At 44.4% G+C, this 19816-nt stretch overlaps 1 protein-coding gene across 5 annotated transcripts in view; it reads left to right on the plus strand.

Annotated features, from left to right (window-relative positions):
- Nucleotides 1–11155, plus strand: part of TBCE (tubulin folding cofactor E) — a 271869-nt gene extending 260714 nt beyond the window's left edge. For 4 of the 5 annotated variants that reach the window (XM_075338202.1, XM_075338206.1, XM_075338203.1 and 1 more), the window contains one exon: nt 10701–11154. In XM_075338202.1, the coding sequence (XP_075194317.1) occupies nt 10701–10793 (93 nt within the window). In that variant the 3' untranslated portion in view covers nt 10794–11154. Of the gene's footprint in view, nt 1–10700 lie in introns of all 5 variants that reach the window. The other variant, XM_075338205.1, reaches the window with a different exon arrangement.
- Nucleotides 11156–19816: the final 8661 nt, after the last annotated feature.

Genomic DNA, 19816 nt, shown 5'->3' on the forward strand with positions numbered 1-19816 from the left:
CGGGCACACCAAATTCACACTGTTATACAAGCTGTACACTGACCACTTTCATTTACTGTGCATGTATATATAATATATGTGTGTGTGTGTGTGTGTGTGTGTGTGTGTGTGTATATATGTGTATGTATATATATGTATATGTATATGTATATGTATATGTGTCTGTGTCTGTATATACGTATATATAATATGTGTGTGTAAATATATATGAGGTATACCATGAGGTGTGGCTCATACACACACACACACACATATATACACACACACACACATTTTATATATATATATATATATTAGATAGATATATATATATATATTACATATATATATCTATGTATATATATGTGTATGTATATATATATATATATATATATATATATATATATATATAATATACACTGCCAACAAGTAGTCTTCAACCCCCTGCAGATTTAGCAGGTTTGATAAGATGCAAATAAGTTAGAGCCTGCAAACTTCAAACAAGAGCAGGATTTATTAACAGATGCATAAATCTTACAAACCAACAAGTTATGTTGCTCAGTTAAATTTTAATAAATTTTCAATATAAAAGTGTGGGTCAATTATTATTCAACCCCTAGGTTTAATATTTTGTGGAATAACCCTTGTTTGCAATTACAGCTAATAATCGTCTTTTATAAGACCTGATCAGGCCGGCACAGGTCTCTGAAGTTATCTTGGCCCACTCCTTCATGCAGATCTTCTCCAAGTTATCTAGGTTCTTTGGGTGTCTCATGTGGACTTTAATCTTGAGCTCCTTCCACAAGTTTTCAATTGGGTTAAGGTCAGGAGACTGACTAGGCCACTGCAACACCTTGATTTTTTCCCTCTTGAACCAGGCCTTGGTTTTCTTGGCTGTGTGCTTTGGGTCGTTGTCTTGTTGGAAGATGAAATGACGACCCATCTTAAGATCCTTGATGGAGGAGCGGAGGTTCTTGGCCAAAATCTTCAGGTAGGCCGTGCTATCCATCTTCCCATGGATGCGGACCAGATGGCCAGGCCCCTTGGCTGAGAAACAGCCCCACAGCATGATGCTGCCACCACCATGCTTGACTGTAGGGATGGTATTCTTGGGGTCGTATGCAGTGCCATCCAGTCTCCAAACTTGGTCTCATCAGACCAAAGAACCTTGAACCAGTCTGTCTCAGAGTCCTCCAAGTGATCATGAGCAAACTGTAGACGAGCCTTGACATGACGCTTTGAAAGTAAAGGTACCTTACGGGCTCGTCTTGAACGGAGACCATTGCGGTGGAGTACGTTACTTATGGTATTGACTGAAACCAATGTCCCCACTGCCATGAGATCTTCCCGGAGCTCCTTCCTTGTTGTCCTTGGGTTAGCCTTGACTCTTCGGACAAGCCTGGCCTCGGCACGGGTGGAAACTTTCAAAGGCTGTCCAGGCCGTGGAAGGCTAACAGTAGTTCCATAAGCCTTCCACTTCCGGATGATGCTCCCAACAGTGGAGACAGGTAGGCCCAACTCCTTGGAAAGGGTTTTGTACCCCTTGCCAGCCTTGTGACCCTCCACGATCTTGTCTCTGATGGCCTTGGAATGCTCCTTTGTCTTTCCCATGTTGACCAAGTATGAGTGCTATTCACAAGTTTGGGGAGGGTCTTAATTAGTCAGAAAAGGCTGGAAAAAGAGATAATTAATCCAAACATGTGAAGCTCATTGTTCTTTGTGCCTGAAATACTTCTTAATACTTTAGGGGAACCAAACAGAATTCTTGTGGTTTGAGGGGTTGAATAATAAATCACCCTCTGAATAAACTTTTCACAATTTAAAATAAAAAAAAAAAAAAGAAATAACATTCTTTTTCGCTGCAGTGCATTTCACACTTCCAGGCTGATCTACAGTCCAAATGTCACAATGCCAAGTTAATTCCGAATGTGTAAACCTGCTAAATCTGCAGGGGGTTGAATACTACTTGTAGGCACTGTGTGTGTGTGTGTGTGTGTGTGTGTGTGTGTGTGTGTGTGTGTGTGTGTATATATATATATATATATATATATATATATATATATATATATATATATATATATATATATATATATATATATATATATATATATATATGTATATGTATATATATATGTATATATATATATGTATATGTATATATATATGTATATATATATATATATATATTATACATGTATGTGTGTGTGTATGTATGTGTGTGTGTGTATATATATATATATATATATATATATATATATATATATATATATAATATATATAATGTATGTATGTACAGTTAGGTCCAGAAATATTTGGACAGTGACACAAGTTTTGTTATTTTAGCTGTTTACAAAAACATGTTCAGAAATACAATTATATATATAATATGGGCTGAAAGTGCACACTCCCAGCTGCAATATGAGAGTTTTCACATCCAAATCGGAGAAAGGGTTTAGGAATCATAGCTCTGTAATGCATAGCCTCCTCTTTTTCAAGGGACCAAAAGTAATTGGACAAGGGACTCTAAGGGCTGCAATTAACTCTGAAGGCGTCTCCCTCGTTAACCTGTAAGCAATGAAGTAGTTAAAAGGTCTGGGGTTGATTACAGGTGTGTGGTTTTGCATTTGGAAGCTGTTCCTGTGACCAGACAACATGCGGTCTAAGGAACTCTCAATTGAGGTGAAGCAGAACATCCTGAGGCTGAAGAAAAAAGAAAAAATCCATCAGAGAGATAGCAGACATGCTTGGAGTAGCAAAATCAACAGTCGGGTAGATTCTGAGAAAAAAGGAATTGACTGGTGAGCTTGGGAACTCAAAAAGGCCCTGGGCGTCCACGGATGACAACAGTGGTGGATGATCACCGCATACTTTCTTTGGTGAAGAAGAACCCGTTCACAACATCAACTGAAGTCCAGAACACTCTCAGTGAAGTAGGTGTATCTGTCTCTAAGTCAACAGTAAAGAGAAGACTCCATGAAAGTAAATACAAAGGGTTCACATCTAGATGCAAACCATTCATCAATTCCAAAAATAGACAGGCCAGAGTTAAATTTGCTGAAAAACACCTCATGAAGCCAGCTCAGTTCTGGAAAAGTATTCTATGGACAGATGAGACAAAGATCAACCTGTACCAGAATGATGGGAAGAAAAAAGTTTGGAGAAGAAAGGGAACGGCACATGATCCAAGGCACACCACATCCTCTGTAAAACATGGTGGAGGCAACGTGATGGCATGGGCATGCATGGCTTTCAATGGCACTGGGTCACTTGTGTTTATTGATGACATAACAGCAGACAAGAGTAGCCGGATGAATTCTGAAGTGTACCAGGATATACTTTCAGCCCAGATTCAGCCAAATGCTGCAAAATTGATCGGACGGCGCTTCATAGTACAGATGGACAATGACCCCAAGCATACAGCCAAAGCTACCCAGGAGTTCATGAGTGCAAAAAAGTGGAACATTCTGCAATGGCCAAGTCAATCATCAGATCTTAACCCAATTGAGCATGCATTTCACTTGCTCAAATCCAGACTTAAGACGGAAAGACCCACAAACAAGCAAGACCTGAAGGCTGCGGCTGTAAAGGCCTGGCAAAGCATTAAGAAGGAGGAAACCCAGCGTTTGGTGATGTCCATGGGTTGCAGACTTAAGGCAGTGATTGCCTCCAAAGGATTAGCAACAAAATATTGAAAATAAAAATATTTTGTTTGGGTTTGGTTTATTTGTCCAATTACTTTTGACCTCCTAAAATGTGGAGTGTTTGTAAAGAAATGTGTACAATTCCTACAATTTCTATCAGATATTTTTGTTCAAACCTTCAAATTAAACGTTACAATCTGCACTTGAATTCTGTTGTAGAGGTTTCATTTCAAATCCAATGTGGTGGCATGCAGAGCCCAACTCGCGAAAATTGTCACCGTCCAAATATTTCTGGACCTAACTGTATATACAGTAAAGACCAAAAGTTTGGACGCACCTTCTCATTCAAAGATTTTTCTTTATTTTCATGACTGAAAATTGTAGATTCATATTGAAGGCATCAAAACTATGAGTTAGCACTTGTGAAATGAAATACTTAACAAAAAAGTATGAAACAACTGAAAATATGTCTTATATTCTAGGTTCTTAAAATAGCCACCTTTTGCTTTGATTACTGCTTTGCACACTCTTGGCATTTTGTTGATGAGCTTCAAGAGGTAGTCACCGGAAATGGTTTTCACTTCACAGATGTGCCCTGTCAGGTTTAATAAGTGGGATTTCTTGCATTATAAATGGGGTTGGGACCATCAGTTGTGTTGTGCAGAAGTCTGGTGGATACACAGCTGATAGTCCTACTGAATTGACTGTTAGCTGCTTTTTTCTTGCCATAATACAAATTCTAAGTAAAGAAAAACAAGTGGACATCATTACTTTAAGAAATGAAGGTCCGTTAGTTTGAAAAACTGGGAAAACTTTGAAAGTGTCCCTAAGTGCAGTGGCAAAAACCATCAAATGCTACAAAGAAACTGGCTCACATGAGGACCGCCCCAGGAAAGAAAGACCAAGAGTCACCTCTGCTGTGAAGCATCAGTTTATCCGATTCACCAGCCTCAGAAATCACAGGTTAATAGCAGCTCAGATTAGAGACTAGGTCAATGCCACACAAAGCTCTAGCAGCAGACACATCTCTAGAGCAACTGTTAAGAGGAGACTTTGTGCAGCAAGCCTTCATGGTAAAATAGCTGCTAGGAAACCACTGCTAAGGACAGGCAACAAGCAGAAGAGACTTGTTTGGGCTAAAGAACACAAGGAATGGACATTGGACCAGTGGAAATCTGTGCTTTGGTCTAATGAGTCCAAATTTAAGATCTTTGGATCCAACCACCGTGTCTTTGTGCGAAGCAGAAAAGGTGAACTGATGGACTCTACATGCCTGGTTCCCACCGTGAATCATGGAGGAGGAGGTATGATGGTGTGGTGGTGCTTTGCTGGTGACGCTGTTGGGGATTTATTCAAAATTAAAGGCATACTGAAGCAGCATGGTTACCACAGCATCTTGCAGCGGCATGCTATTCCATCCGGTTTACGTTTAGTCGGACCATCATTTATTTTTTAATAGGAAAATGACCACAAACACACCTCCAGGCTGTGTAAGGGCTATTTGACTAAGGAGGAGAGTGATGGGGTGCTATGCCAGATGACCTGGCTTCCACAGTCACCAGACCTGAACCCAATCGAGATGGTTTGGGGTGAGCTGGACTGCAAAGTGAAGGCAAAAGGGCCAACAAGTGCTAAGCATCTCTAGGAACTCCTTCAAGGCTGTTGGAAGACCATTTCCGGTGACTACCTCTTGAAGTTCATCAAGAGAATGCCAAGGGTGTGCAAAACAGTAATCAAGGTGGCTACTTTGAAGAACCTAGAATATAAGACACATTTTCAGTTGTTTCACACTTTTGTGTTAAGTATTTAATTCTACATGTGTTAATTCATAGTTTTGATGCCTTCAATGTGAATCTACAATTTTCAGTCATGAAAATAAAGAAAACTCTTTGAATGAGAAGATATGTCCAAAGTTTTGATCTGTAATGTATGTATAAATTTTATTTTTGTTACTAACTTTGCAGAATGCAGCAGTGAAATCATCAGGACATTTACATTCATTACACTGAGCTCTCAACAGACAAGATGACTCTGTCACTGACTGCACTGCTCTGCAAATACTGTCTACAGCGCTTTGCAGAGTCAGCAGTAGAGGGCAGAACTGAGTAAAGTGGGCTTTACACGCTACGATATATCTAACGAGATGTCGGCGGGGTCACGTCGTAAGTGACGCACATCCGGCATCGTTAGTGATATCGTAGCGTGTGACAGCTATGAACGAGCAGAAATACTCACCCTCTCGTTCATCGTTGACACGTCGCTCATTTTCTAAAAATCGAACGTCCTGTTGTTCATTGTTCCCGAGGCAGCACACATCGCTCCGCGTGACACCCCGGGAACGATGAACTGCAGCTTACCTGCGTCCCGCCGGCAATGCGGAAGGAAGGAGGTGGGAGGGATGTTTACGTCCCGCTCTTCTCCACCCCTCCGCTTCTATTGGCCGGCCGCTGTGTGATGCCGCTATGACGCCGAACGTCCCTTCCCCTTCAGGAAGTGGATGTTCGTCACCCACAGCGAGGCCGTTTGGAAGGTAAGTACGTGTGATGGGGAGTTACAACATTGTGCGACACGGGCAAGAAATTGCCCATGCCGCACAAACATGGGGGCGGGTGCGATCGCATATGCGTTTGCACGATTAATTGTAACGTGTAAAGCAGCCTTTAGTGTTGTTCAGCCATAATGATTTCACAGCTTGGTTCCGAACACTGCAACGGTGTCAGGTTGTTTGGGCACCAGGAAAGCAGCTATGGTGAGATCACATCTGCCACCCTGACATTGTACTGCTAATGCCAGATTACTGACCTGTTCTCCCCGCTGGAAGACGTTACAGCCACAGCAATCCTCTTACTGCAATTTACAGTGTTCAGGGTGCCACAGTCGGTGAGCTGTGAGATCAGGGCTGCGGCAGTAAATTCTTCCAGCGGTGAGAACAGGTTGGTGGCCTGACATCAGTAGTACAATTGTAAATGCAACTTGGCACTCAAAATTCTGTATAGATGCAATTTATTAAGTGCAAGCAATACAGAATATAAATGTAAATGTATAAGTCAACACATGACCTTCATCAGTAATGCAGACTGCAGTGGTGAAAGGTAAAGACAGTTCAAAAAGTAAGTAAAGTACTGGTGACCAATAAAAACAAAGGATAGTTTTTTTTCACTAGAGGTAACATTTTTTTCTAGGAACATGGACAATAAGAAAAGCAGATAATCATTAGAAGCCACAATGGTTCTTCCTGGTGGTTTATCCAGCCATTTTTGTCTCTTGGGTAAAGTATTAAAGGGAATCTGTCAGTAGATTTTTGCTACCTCATCTGAGAGCAGCATGATGTAGGCAAGAGTCCCTGACTTCAATGATTCATCACTTAGATTAATGGGTGCAGCCGTTCTGACACAGTGAAAGATTTGAGATTTTGAATGTAGCAAAGCTCTGGGAGCTGCCCCCAGCCACATCAGGCTTTCAGTATACATTTTCAAAGATAGAAGCTGCTATTTATTATTATTATTTATTATTATAGTGGCATTTATTCCATAGCGCATTGTATGTGAAAAAGGGGCGTGCATATATACATAGACAAGTACAGTAATCATGAACAATTCAAGGCACAAACTGGTACAGGAGGAGAGAGGACACTGCTGCGAGGGCTCACAGTCTACAGGGTAGGGGTGAGGGTAGAGCGAGTCATGCGGCACTATGGTGGACTGAGGATTACTGCAGGTTGTAGGCTTGTCGGAATAGGTGGGTCTTCAGGTTCCTTTTGAAGGTTTCCACGGTAGGCGAGGGTCTGATATGTGGGGTTAGAGTTCCAGAGTATGGGGGAGGCACGGGAGAAATCTTGTATGCGATTGTGGAAAGAGGAGATAAGAGGGAGTAAAGAAGGAGATCTTGTGAAGATCGGAGGTTGTGTGCAGGTAAGTACCGGGAGACTAGGTCACAGATGTATGGAGGAGACAGGTTGGTGTTTTGAAACTGAGTCTACGGGCAATGGGAAGCTAGCGAAGAGATTGGCAGAGAGGAGAGGCCAGGGAATAGTGGGGGGGACGGGTGGATTAGTCGGGCAGTAGAGTTTAGGATAGATTGCAGGGGTGCGAGAGTGTTGGAGGGAAGGTTACAAAGCAGGAAGTTGCAGTAGTCCAGGCGGAAGATAATGTGAGCATGCACTAGTGTGTTTGCAGATTCTTGATCCAGGAATAAATGGGTCCAGGAAATATTTTTAAGTTCAAGGTGGAAGCGACTTGGATATGTGACTTGAAGGATAGAGCAGAATCAAGGGTTACTCCTAGGTAGCGAGCACTCAGGACTGGGTATAGTGGGCAGCCATTGATTTTGATCTTGTGATACAAATGGGATGACTGGACTCTAGATAGGTATCCAGTCAAATAGATAGTGATTATGGGAGTCATGCTGCCTAGCTAACCGCAAGTAGCATAGAATCTAACCTCAACTAACTTTTGAGGACTATGCCATGATCACGAGGAATATATCCATGCAAAACAACATACTGCGCAGGTCTCCAGGTAGAGAACACAAGCCAGAAGTAGTAACTACGCAGCTGCAAGCGTGACCTGTTATATAATGATGATGAAGTTAGTTCTACTGCTCAGTTGCGACAAAGAGATACGTAGTTATGTATATAAAATGCAGGGGGCTGGGTCAGCGAGTTAGGGGAATCTTTCCAGGAGGCAAGGGTGGACGCACTCCTCCTGTGATGTAGATACCAAAGTATTTTCCATTTTGCTCATCGAGTCCCCTCCGGCCGAGAAGTGATGCTACAATATTTGGTAACGTATTGATGCTAAATTCTCTATACACTATGATTTCCATTGATTGTATGATTTAAATTAATTTAATCAATAGAACAGGGTAACATTGCTTCTGCCGTTCGATGATCAAACATTATCCTGATTTTATCTCAATAAATTTTTACATTATTGTTTTACCATAAAACTGTATTCAGTGTGCTTAATTTGTATATTAGTGAGCGCTACGTAAGTAAGGGCATATCCGCCCCGTCACTTTGACGTGGTAAGACAGATGGATAGGTCAGGTAGAGTGAGGTGGGGGAAAGATGATAAATTCTGTTTAGTCCATGTTCAATTTTAGAAATCGATTAGAAAAGAAGGATGAAATAACACAGACATTGTTGGATTTTGGTTAGTAAGTTGCTGATATCCGGGCCAGAGATGTAGACCTGCGTATCATCAGCACAAAGATGATACTGGAAGCTGTGGGACTCTGAGCTGTCCCAAGCCAGAGGTGTAGAAAGAGAACAGCAGGGGTCCTAGAACTGAACCTTGGGGGACATCGACAGATAGGGGGTGAGGTGAGGAGGTGGCTTGAGAGAGAGAGACTCTGAAAGTCCAGTTCATTCTAATCACAAAAGGGGGCATAGTCTGACTTCAGCTCACATGCTGCTGAGACCCACTAATGATAAAGATAAGAGGCTTAAACTAACATAGCAGGTAAACAAAAGCAAACTACCAGATAAGACACAGATGGCTGCATTTTGTGGTTTAACTCTTACACCATGCTGTCTTCAGATTACATTGCAGAAACCTACTGACAGTCCATTTAAATACAGGAGTGATAGGATGCTAATTAAGGGGAAAGTTGTGGATCTTCATATCAATCGTACCCAAGGTGACATACTTCTCTAGTGCCAGTCTAATTTCATTAGCCACCATATTAGTAGAGATTTGAGTACGTTTTTTGTAAACCCTTGTCATTGAGTTGTTGTAAGATATCATAAACATAATCTGTTTTATTTATGACATCACTGTCAGCGGGTTTGATTAATTTCTTTATCATCTGACAATGATTGGTCAACTGATGAATTCATTTTTTACTAAATAGACAACCAAATTCCATGTCTGTACATAAGGCCAAAAACTCTTGGTCAATGAAACCATTGAGTGCCTCAAGGGCAGGGAATCCCTTGGGAGGTTGGAAATAATTTGTAGATGGTAAACCCAATTCTGAAAGAGTAATAGAGGAAGAAGTAATGAAAGGGGCTGCATTTGGTAGTATCTTCTTAGAAAAATGTACTTTCAAATGTAAATTGCGATATAATTGCTGTAAACCCATCTCTAAACTAAAGAAGTTATATTTATATGCAAGACAAAAAGACAGACCTTTTCATAAAAAGAAAATTCAGCAGTGCTTAGTGACTTTGAGGAGATATTCACAATCAGGGAAATATACCTGAGAATGTGTCACTCTCATACGGTCCAAGGCCCCTCTTACATTGGCTCCCTCTTCTTGTTTTCCTATTGAGTCGTCTCCTGATGGAGCCTAAAAAAGGAGGCGTATGTCCCGTTAATTGTTGGAACTGGAGAATTAATGATCCATAGAGAATCTGTGACCTCTGTAGTAATGGCAACATGTGGTATAAGTATCCTGCCATTTGTAAATCCTGTTGTGCTGGTAATCTTTATTATCGTGTAGGAATTTCGACCTCTTCTTAATCTCAGACTCTTTGATATTGACCAAGAGTAGTAGTGATTTTAGTTTTCAAAAAAGATCATTTGTCCACAGACGTCAATGCTAGCTGTGTTTCAATGTTTTTGATTTGTACGTTAGTTGCGGCAACTTTCTCCTAAACAAGCATTCTATCACCACTGACTGCATTTTACACATTACGCAAGATACACAAATGATTGGCTAAACCACCAGGAAGTACTATTGTAGCTTCTACCGATTCTAAGCTTTCCACCTTGTCCATGATCTTATAAAAAAAAATTGCCAATTATTTATGGGTTACGATCCCACTTGGGCACCAACCAAGTGAGTACCATTTTCATACTCTCCGTTAGTAGTACAAAGTCCGCCTGCCCAACATGTTCCCACCACCTTTCTGCAGACCTCCTGTCCTCTCTGAATACTCTAAGTAGTGGGCAGCTGTAAAAAAACAAAACACCGGCGCTCCAACAGCTGTGAATGGTTTGACAGGAGGCATGCAAAGATCACAGCTTAGGCAGCCACAGAATAGCACATGTAGTCAGTGTCCTATAAATTGTGAAAGCATTGTGAGAATACAAATTTTCTACATTTTTCTCTTATGTATTTCCATTTTATTGACAGATGGAAGGCAAAGAAATTCAGCTGGAGAATGACTTAAAACCACTTCAGTTTTACTCTATGGAAAATGGAGATTGTGTCTTGGTCAGATGGTGAAATAAGGATGGAATATTCAAAATAACGGTGGAGCTGCAAATTGTTTTCTAAAGTGATTTTTTTTCTCCAGAAATCTGCAGTTTTCACCCAGCAATCTTTGTGCTTGCCTTATGAGCTGTAATAGAAGTTATGTTCCCACATGTATTTTGGGGGTATTCAATATTTTAAAGTGAAACCTCAATAGAAAAATGTGTTTGGTGTTATTATTTGCATATCTCATACACTATTTTTATTTATCTACTTCATCATTATTTTGCATTAAATGATTGTTGGGAAAATAGTGCACCTTAATGTTTGTAATTATGTAATCACCGGGGGACACAGCAGTATTGGTATGAGCCTACCCACTAAGTACTTAAAAAAAAATAAAAAAGCAGTTTTAGCATAGTGTTCCAAAGAGTATTTCCTGGAATCTGACACCACAATGGTCTACCATCCTCTAAAATTGCTCAAAAATATCTGCATAACTGCCACCAGGTACTACCAGATTCACTCATTGGCATTTCCCAGTGCCAACCCATGATGCAATGTCCTTCAAGCTGCAGTGATCTAAAACAGATCTCGAGACAGACTCCCCTTGTTTTTTCTCCACCTTTTAGTAGTGCTTTAGGGTGTTCTATGGTGATATGTCCCCCAATGATATTACACAGTGGGTTTTTATCATTAAATTCTAGATCTGACTTGCAGTCTTAGGCTATGTGCGCACATAGCGTTTGTCCCTGCAGAAATTTCTGCAGCGATTTGAACGGCACACGTACGCTTCAAATTGCTGCGGAAAGAGTCCGTAATGAAAAAAAAACAAAACGATTCCATGCGCTCTGAGTGCAGCCCCTCCCATAGACAGAGCGGGCGCTGCATGCAGAGCGCAGGAAAGATGTGACATGTCACTTCTTAGAACGCGCGCTTCGGGCAGGAGCCGAAGCGCTGCACTCTAATACGCCATGTGCGCACATCTCCTGCATAATCTTCATAGATTATGCTGGGGACGCAGGACGCATGCAGTTACGCTGCGGTGCAGATCGCAGCGTAACTGCATGCAAATACGCAACGTGCGCACATTGCCTTAGGTTTTCCTGAACCTTAGCAAATTTGTCTGTTTTGGTTAGATCTTCTGGGATCAGAACTCATGATATTATTACTTGGTTATGGTCTATGTTGAGTTATCTTATCCATTGATTTTTGCACAAACTGGTTTGCTTAGTGTCTGTAGGATGAGTCTGCATAGGTGGAGCAAAGACTTTATCCATGGTGCTTTGTTTCCCAATAAATCTGCTACATCATAACATCACACCAACTCCACTTCCAATAAAATGGCACCTTTAATAACCCTCACATTCAGAAGTGTAAAGATGCTGTAAATCTGCAGATTCCAGTCTTTGCTATCACCCATGAAAGGTGCTGTGCTTAAAGTTAGTTAATACACTACTCCCAGTGTTTTATTTTTGTTATTCTATTTTTTTATTTTTGATTGCGTCGCTGGAATGGTGCTTGAAATTCAAGTGCCCTGTCTTATACTTGCCTTGCAGCATCTTTATATTTTACCAGCGGCACTCCAGTTGGTCTCATATGATTTGTGACCACCTAGCAATTCCAGTGTTTCATGGAGCAAGCTGGAGGGCCCAACTCAATGCATCTCTAGGAGAGACTCACTGTTGCATTGAGACCTTGTGACTTAACTTCTGACTTCCAGACAGTCAGAAGTTACAATCACAAGATGGCGCCATGGGACTCGAGCGGCGTCTGTAAAAAGTAAAGCCGGGGGAAGGTGAGTGAGTATATAACAGATGGCTTAGATTTTAAAGCGCCACTCCAGGGCTGTAAAGAAACAAACCCTGGAATGGTGCTTTAAATAACAAAAGTTAGCACAATTACACCAAATTGTGTGCATTGCTATAGCATCCTCTCATAGATCTGTTCTGCCTCTTGACAATCCTGGTGTGGCAAGCTCATGAGTCCCACTAGGGTTGTATTCAGGTTTGCCAGTATTTTATATTTAAAGCAAAATTTCTTCAGCGCTCTATTGGGAGACCCAGACGATTGGGGTATAGCTACTGCCCTCCGGAGGCCACACAAAGCACTACACTAAAAAGTGCAAGGCCCCTCCCCTTCTGGCTATACCCCCCCGTGACATCACGGGTTCTCCAGTTTTAGCTTTGTGTGCGAAGGAGGTCAGACATCCATGCATAGCTCCACAGATTTTAGTCAGCAGTAGCTGCTGACTATGTCGGATGGAAGAAAAGAGGGCCCATATAGGGCCCCCAGCATGCTCCCTTCTCACCCGTGGATGGTGTTGTAAGGTTGAGGTACTTATTGCTAGTACAGAGGCCGGAGCCCACATGCTGTTTTCCTTCCCCATCCCCATGAGGGGCTCTGGGTGAAGTGGGATCTTACCGGTCTCCAGGCACAGAGACCGAGCTCCATCCACAGACCCAAAAGAACCTGCTGGATATGGAGCTGAGTATCGTCAGGGACAGGCCCTGCTACATCAAGGTACTCTGTGTCCCCGGGCAAGCGCGCACACACACACCAGCATTGCTGGGAGTGTTAGTGCGCCGGGGACAACAGCGCGGAGCGCTGGTGCTATTATTCACTGCAGCTTTGCTGAGTGAATTTATGTATTGAAAACGGCCGCGCCGGCCGCTGCTGATTGTTTTTTACATTGTGGCGCGGCTGGGACTTGTGGTGCGCCGGGGGACTTCGGCGTCGGCCGTGCACATAGGACGGCCGCGCTTATTACTCGAGTCCCCGGCTTTGCGGCCTAGCTTTCGTTTCGTTCCCGCCCCAGCCCTGCCAGTCAGAGGAGGGGCGGGACGCTGTACAGAAGCTCAGCGCAGGGAGCTGGAGTCTGCTTTGCATTCTCCAGCCCCCTCTCACTGAACACAGTGAGACGCCGGGTTCCCGCTCTTGGCTGGGGCTCGCCCACGGCCCGCCCCTCTGCACAGGACGGGGAAGAGAAGCCGGCAGCCATTATGGTTTCCACTCTGGGAGAACGGAACCAGTCACAGGTTTTTGGGCGACCTCGCACCCGCTCTTGTGCGGGCGGTAAGCAGTACTGACACCACTAATGCTGAAGTGGGCTTTTGGACTGTGTGCTGATATGCTATGCACTGTACTGTACTGTCGCTATTCTGGGCAACAGCAGCAAATAAGCAATGCTGCTGAGGCACAAGCTTTCAATGCTTCGTCGTTTGCATGTGCTGCAGTGTTTACTGTCAGATTGGGCAACAGCAGCAGTAGAGCAATTTGTGCTAAGGCACAAGCTTTCAATGCTGCTTCGCTTGCATGTGCTGCACGGTTTATTGTTATGCTATACATTCACTGTATGTCGCTATTCTTGGCTAATGCGCCCAGATAAACAGACAAAAGCAGCAGTAGAGCAATGGTGCTACGGCACAAGTTTTCAATGCTGCTTGACTTGCATGGGCTGCAGTGTTTACTGTCATGCTTGTATGCTATACATTCACTGTATGTCGCTATCCTTGGCTAATGTTCCTGGATAAATAGACAACAGCAGCAGAAAGGCTAGGGTGCTAACGCGCAAGCTTTCAATGCTGCTTGGATTGCATGGGCTGCAGTGTTTACTGTCAGGCTTGTATGCTATACATTCACTGTATGTCGCTATCCTTGTCTCATGCTCCTAGATAAATAGACAACAGCAGCAGAAGAGCAAATGTGCCAAGCCACAAGTTTTCAATGCTGCGTGTACTACATGTACTGAAGTGTTTATTTGTACTTCATGCTTGTATGACTATTCACTGTACGGTCGCTATCCTCGGCTAGGCTCTTAGATAGCTAGACAACAACAGCAGAAAAAGACAAGTTGCCAATGCACGGGCTTTCTATGCTGCTTGTACTGCATGTCATACGGTTCCAGGACCCCCAGTGCGTGCAATTGCTCAACCGGGGTCTCTGCTATATGTGGCCAAAAGAACCACCTGTGATCTCTGTCCAGAGACAGGGACGAAGTTGCAGTTTTTCCGCTGATATATTGTCTGTGACTATGACTGACATCTTACAGACTTTGCACCCCAAGCAGACCGTGGGCAATATGGTTGCAATGACCCTGGCCGCCCTGATTTGGAGCATCTCAAGGCGCCAGAGTGATTCCAGGCATCCCAGAGAGCAGGCATCCGACACGGTCGACAGTCCCAGATGGCCTAAGCGGGCTCGCTGGGATTAGCCCTCGACTCCATCACTGGTCAAGGTCCCAGCTGGAGTACTCTCTGTACGTTGAGGCAGACGTAGCTGTTCAGGACTCTGATCCTGAGACCGCTCTCAATCCGGATACACCGGATGGTGACGCTATAGTGAATAATCTTATTGCGTCCATCAACGAAAGGTTGGGTATTTCTCCCTCAACTCCTCCAGTGGAGGGGTCAGCTTCACAGCAAGAGAAATCTCTATTTCAGTATCTCAAGCGTATATTGAGTACTTGTTTAGCACTCTGACTCCAGAGAAGCAGTCCAGAAACGACACGCTTATCACGATAAGCGTTTCTCCGACCGTATTAATGAGACACGTGTCGCTCCCCCCTGACATGGTCAAGCGCTAGACCCAGTATCCAAATGTGGATCCCCCAATCTCCATGCTTGCAGCTAGATCTATAGTTGTAGTGGTGGATAGGACTTCACTTCAAAATGCCATTGACAGGCAGATTGGCCTCTGGTTGCAATCGGTCTATGAAGCTATCGGCAGGTCGGTTGCTCCGGCAGTCGCAGCCGTGAAGGCACTCCAAGCTATTTCAGCTAGTATTGCGCAGGGGGTCGCTGTCACAGGTACTCTCGGTCCCAGCAGCGTCTTTAACTCGCAATGTCGGCATGGCGAATCATGCTGTTATTGCTGTCCGAGACTCTACGAGCCGGACGTCAGTGGCACCCGCCAACTCCGTGTTTTTACGCAGAGGCTAGTAGTTGAGAGATTGGAACAGAGGCTGCTTCCAACGAAGTGCTTAACCAGGTTGCCTTTATCTAGTGATAGTCTGTTGGTAAGGGTTGAATGAAATCATTCAACTATCCAAGACGACTCAAAAAGCCCAGAAGGGCATAGATTCCTAGCGGGCTCAATCACGCCCGGGGAAGGCAGCCGGAGGACCCGCTACCAAAGTGTTTTTCCTCATAATTTTCAGCCCTCTCACTCCGCAACCGCGGGGGGGCAGACTCCCCCGCTTTAGCGGCATTTACCTACCGCAGGTCAAGGGCCTGTGAGTGAGAGTCAGTTTGTTTTCAAACTACCGCACCGACCGAGCCGAGGCTCTTCTGCAGGCGGAAAGAGCGGTAATCCCTGTTCCTCTTCAGGAACCAGATACGCATTTTGCTCCGACCTGGTCGTGGTGCCAAAATAGGACGGCTCCTTCCGTCCCGTTCTGGCATTTATACTGCTTAACAAGCACGTGAAAACCAGGCGGTTCCGGATGGCATCACTCCGCTCCGTCATTGCCTCTCTGTCTCAAGGAGTTTTCCTAACATCAATAGACATCAGGATGCTTATCTACACGTGCCGATTGCTCAGAGGCACCGGCGTTGGCTACGATTCGTTATTAAAGACGAGAATATTTCGTTTCGTAGCCATACCCTTTGGCTGGCGACAGCCCCACGGGTGTTCACCAAGTTCGTGGCAGCAGAGGGAGCAGTCCCGCGCTCTCACGGTCACTCTGTGATCCTTTACTTGGGCAATCTACTGGTCAAGGCACTCTCCTTTAGAAGCATGCCAACACAACCTGAACATGGCGCTGGACCCTTCCCAGAGTTTCGGGTGGGTCTTCAACTTTTCAAGGTTGAACCCAATCGCTGGCATCTCCTGGAGAGTTTTCACACTCTCTCAGCGATAGTGAAGCTTCCGCTGGACAAACAGCGTTCACTACAGACGAGGGGGCAGTCTCTCCTTCAAGGAGGCGCCTCATCCAGAGGCGAGCTTTTTTCACGCAGTTTCATCTGCGTCCGCCTCAATAGCACATTCTTCGCTTATGGGAGGGAAGTCGATGTCCCTACACAGGAACGTGTCACTTTTCCAGACGGTCAAAGACCGTCTTCAGAGGAGTCCACTCTTCAACTCAGTGGTCTGGAGCTCTGGGCAGTGTATCTTGCACTGCAAGCCTTCCTGCAGTGGCTGGAATGCAAATAGATCCGAATTCAGTCGGACTATCCACAGCGGTGGCATACACCAACCACCAAGGCGGACTACGCAGTCGACAAGCCTCCCAAGAGGTCCGGCGGATTCTGCTATGGGTAGAAGACAGAGCATACACCATATCAGCTGTTCATATCCCGGGCGTACAACACTAGGAAGCAGACTTCCTCAGTCGCCAGGGCGTGGACGCAGGGGAATGGGCTCTGCACCCGTTTGTTTTCAAGAAATCTGTAGCCGCAGGATGAAGACGGACGTCGACGTCATGGCTTCTCGGCAACAACAAGGTCCCGATTTTCATGACGCGGTCTTACGATCAAAGAGCTCTGGCGACAGGCGCCTTGGCTCAGGATTGGTCACAGTTCCAGCTACCGATTGCTGCCATACCATCCTCGTCGCCCCAAACTGGCCGGGGAGGTCGTGGTACCGAGATCTGTGGCACCTCACCGTCGGTCGACCGTGAGCACGACGTCATTGCCACCATGAGACGGGCTAGCCAGCCGCGGTCTGCCAAGATCTACCACAACTCGTGGAAGATATTCTTATCTTAGTGTTCTGCTCAGGGAGTGTCTCCTTGGCCATCGGCATTGCCTACTTTGCCTTCCCTCCTGCAATCTGGTTGGGAAAGAGGTTGGTCGCTCGGCTCCCTTTAAGGGCAAGTCTCGGCACTATCCGTGTTCTTTTCAGAAGCGTCTAGCACGTCTTCCTAAGGTGCGCACGTTACTACAGGGGGTTTGTCATATTGTGCCCCCGTACAAGCGGCCGTTAGATCCATGGGATCTGAACAGGGTACTAGTTGCTCTCCAGAAGCCGCCTTTCGAGCCTCTGAGGGAAGTTTCCCTTTCGCGCCTGTCACAGAAAGTGGCCTTTCTGGTTGCGATCACGTCGCTTCGGCGAGTGTCTGAGCTGGCGGCTCTGTCATTCAAGGCTCCCTTCCTAGTATTCCACCAGGACAAGGTGGTGCTGCGCCCTATTCAGGAGTTTCTCCCTAAGGTTGTATCCGCGTTTCTTCTTAATCAGGATATATCCTTACCTTCCTTTTGTTCTCATCCGGTTCTCCGGTATGAAAAGGATTTACAGTTGTTAGTTCTGGGGAGAGCACTCAGAATCTACATTTCCCGCACGGCGCCCATGCGCCGCTCTGATGCATTTTTTGTCCTTGTCGCTGGTACGCGCAAGGGGTTGCAGGTTTCTAAAGCCACCATGGCTCGATGGATCAAAGAACCAATTCTTGAAGACTACCGTTCTGCGGGGCTTCCGGTTCCTTCAGGGCTGAAGGCCCATTCTACCAGAGCCGTAGGTGCGTCCTGGGCATTACGACACCAGGCTACGGCTCAACAGGTGTGCCAGGCAGCTACCTGGTCGAGTCTGCACACTTTCACCAAACATTCTCAGGTGCATACCTATGCTTCGGCGGACGCCAGCCTAGGTAGAAGAGTCCTGCAGGCGGCAGTTGCCTCCCCGTAGGGGAGGGCTGTCTTGCAGCTCTAACATGAGGTATTTCTTTACCCACCCAGGGACAGCTTTTGGACGTCCCAATCGTCTGGGTCTCCCAATAGAGCGCTGAAGAAGAAGGGAATTTTGTTACTTACCGTAAATTCCTTTTCTTCTAGCTCTTATTGGGAGACCCAGCACCCGCCCTGTTGTCCTTCGGGATTTTTTTGTTGTTTGCGGGTACACATGTTGTTCATGTTGAACGGTTTTTCAGTTCTCCGATGTTAATCGGAGTTAATTTGTTTAAACCAGTTATTGGCTTTCCCCCTTCTTGCTTTGGCACTAAAACTGGAGAACCCGTGATGTCACGGGGGGGTATAGCCAGAAGGGGAGGGGCCTTGCACTTTTTAGTGTAGTGCTTTGTGTGGCCTCCGGAGGGCAGTAGCTATACCCCAATCGTCTGGGTCTCCCAATAAGAGCTAGAAGAAAAGGAATTTACGGTAAGTAACAAAATTCCCTTCTTTAAAAAGGTGATTTCTAATTTTTGGGTGCATATTTAAAAGCTTTCTTTTTACATTTACTACATCAAATATTTACATAGAGAAATTTAATTCGCGATTACATTCCTCATTCTGTTAGGATACCCAAAATGCTCACTTTTCATTATGATTGAGAAATCAAAACCAGGAGTTACTTGTGAGCACAGAAATATTCTAATAAGTTATCTTTATTTTTTAAACTATTCGGTTACTGAAGTGTGGATCAATCCCCCAAATCACTGGTGTGGGGTGGATTATATGTAGCACCTTTTATTCATTGTGGCTTTAGATGGCATAGGGGTTAGTGATCTTTTTTTATATCAATTTTAGGTGGTTTAGTGTTCCAATATTTAACGGACAGGTCCCCATTAATCTAAATACAAAATTCTGTACTGAATTTACTAGCATCTGTATAGTGGTTGTAACTCTGTTGCCATTTCTTTTTTTCTGGATGTAAATATGTTCCCTTTACCCCAATTAAGGTAAATTTATAAGATAATCTGCAAACATCCAACACTAGGGTAAGCTACTTCTACAGAAATTGATGCATCTATTAATCTTAAAGGGGTTGTCTGTTACTGAAAAATAAGCACTTGAATTGAAATGTAAATGAGAGTGTAGAGCTTTTGTAGATTTGAAGACTTCATCACCCCAGCTCTATTCTACACTCATTGCTGCTGCCTCCTGCTTGGCAGATAGCCTCTATATTATGTAGCTTAAGGCAAAGGAATTGTCAGTCAAGCAGCAGGAGGAGGTGCTGGGCAGGGAATAGAATTGGAATATATTATGTGACTTCAGGCAAAGGAACTATCAATCAAGCAGCAGAAGGAGGTGCTGGGCAGGGAATAGAATTGGAGTGACCGAGGCATCAGACCACAAATTGCTCTACAAATTCAAATGCTGATTTTTCAGTAAGGGAGAGATGGA

The sequence above is a fragment of the Anomaloglossus baeobatrachus genome, chromosome 3, assembly GCF_048569485.1.
Source record: "Anomaloglossus baeobatrachus isolate aAnoBae1 chromosome 3, aAnoBae1.hap1, whole genome shotgun sequence".
Taxonomy (NCBI): domain Eukaryota; kingdom Metazoa; phylum Chordata; class Amphibia; order Anura; family Aromobatidae; genus Anomaloglossus; species Anomaloglossus baeobatrachus.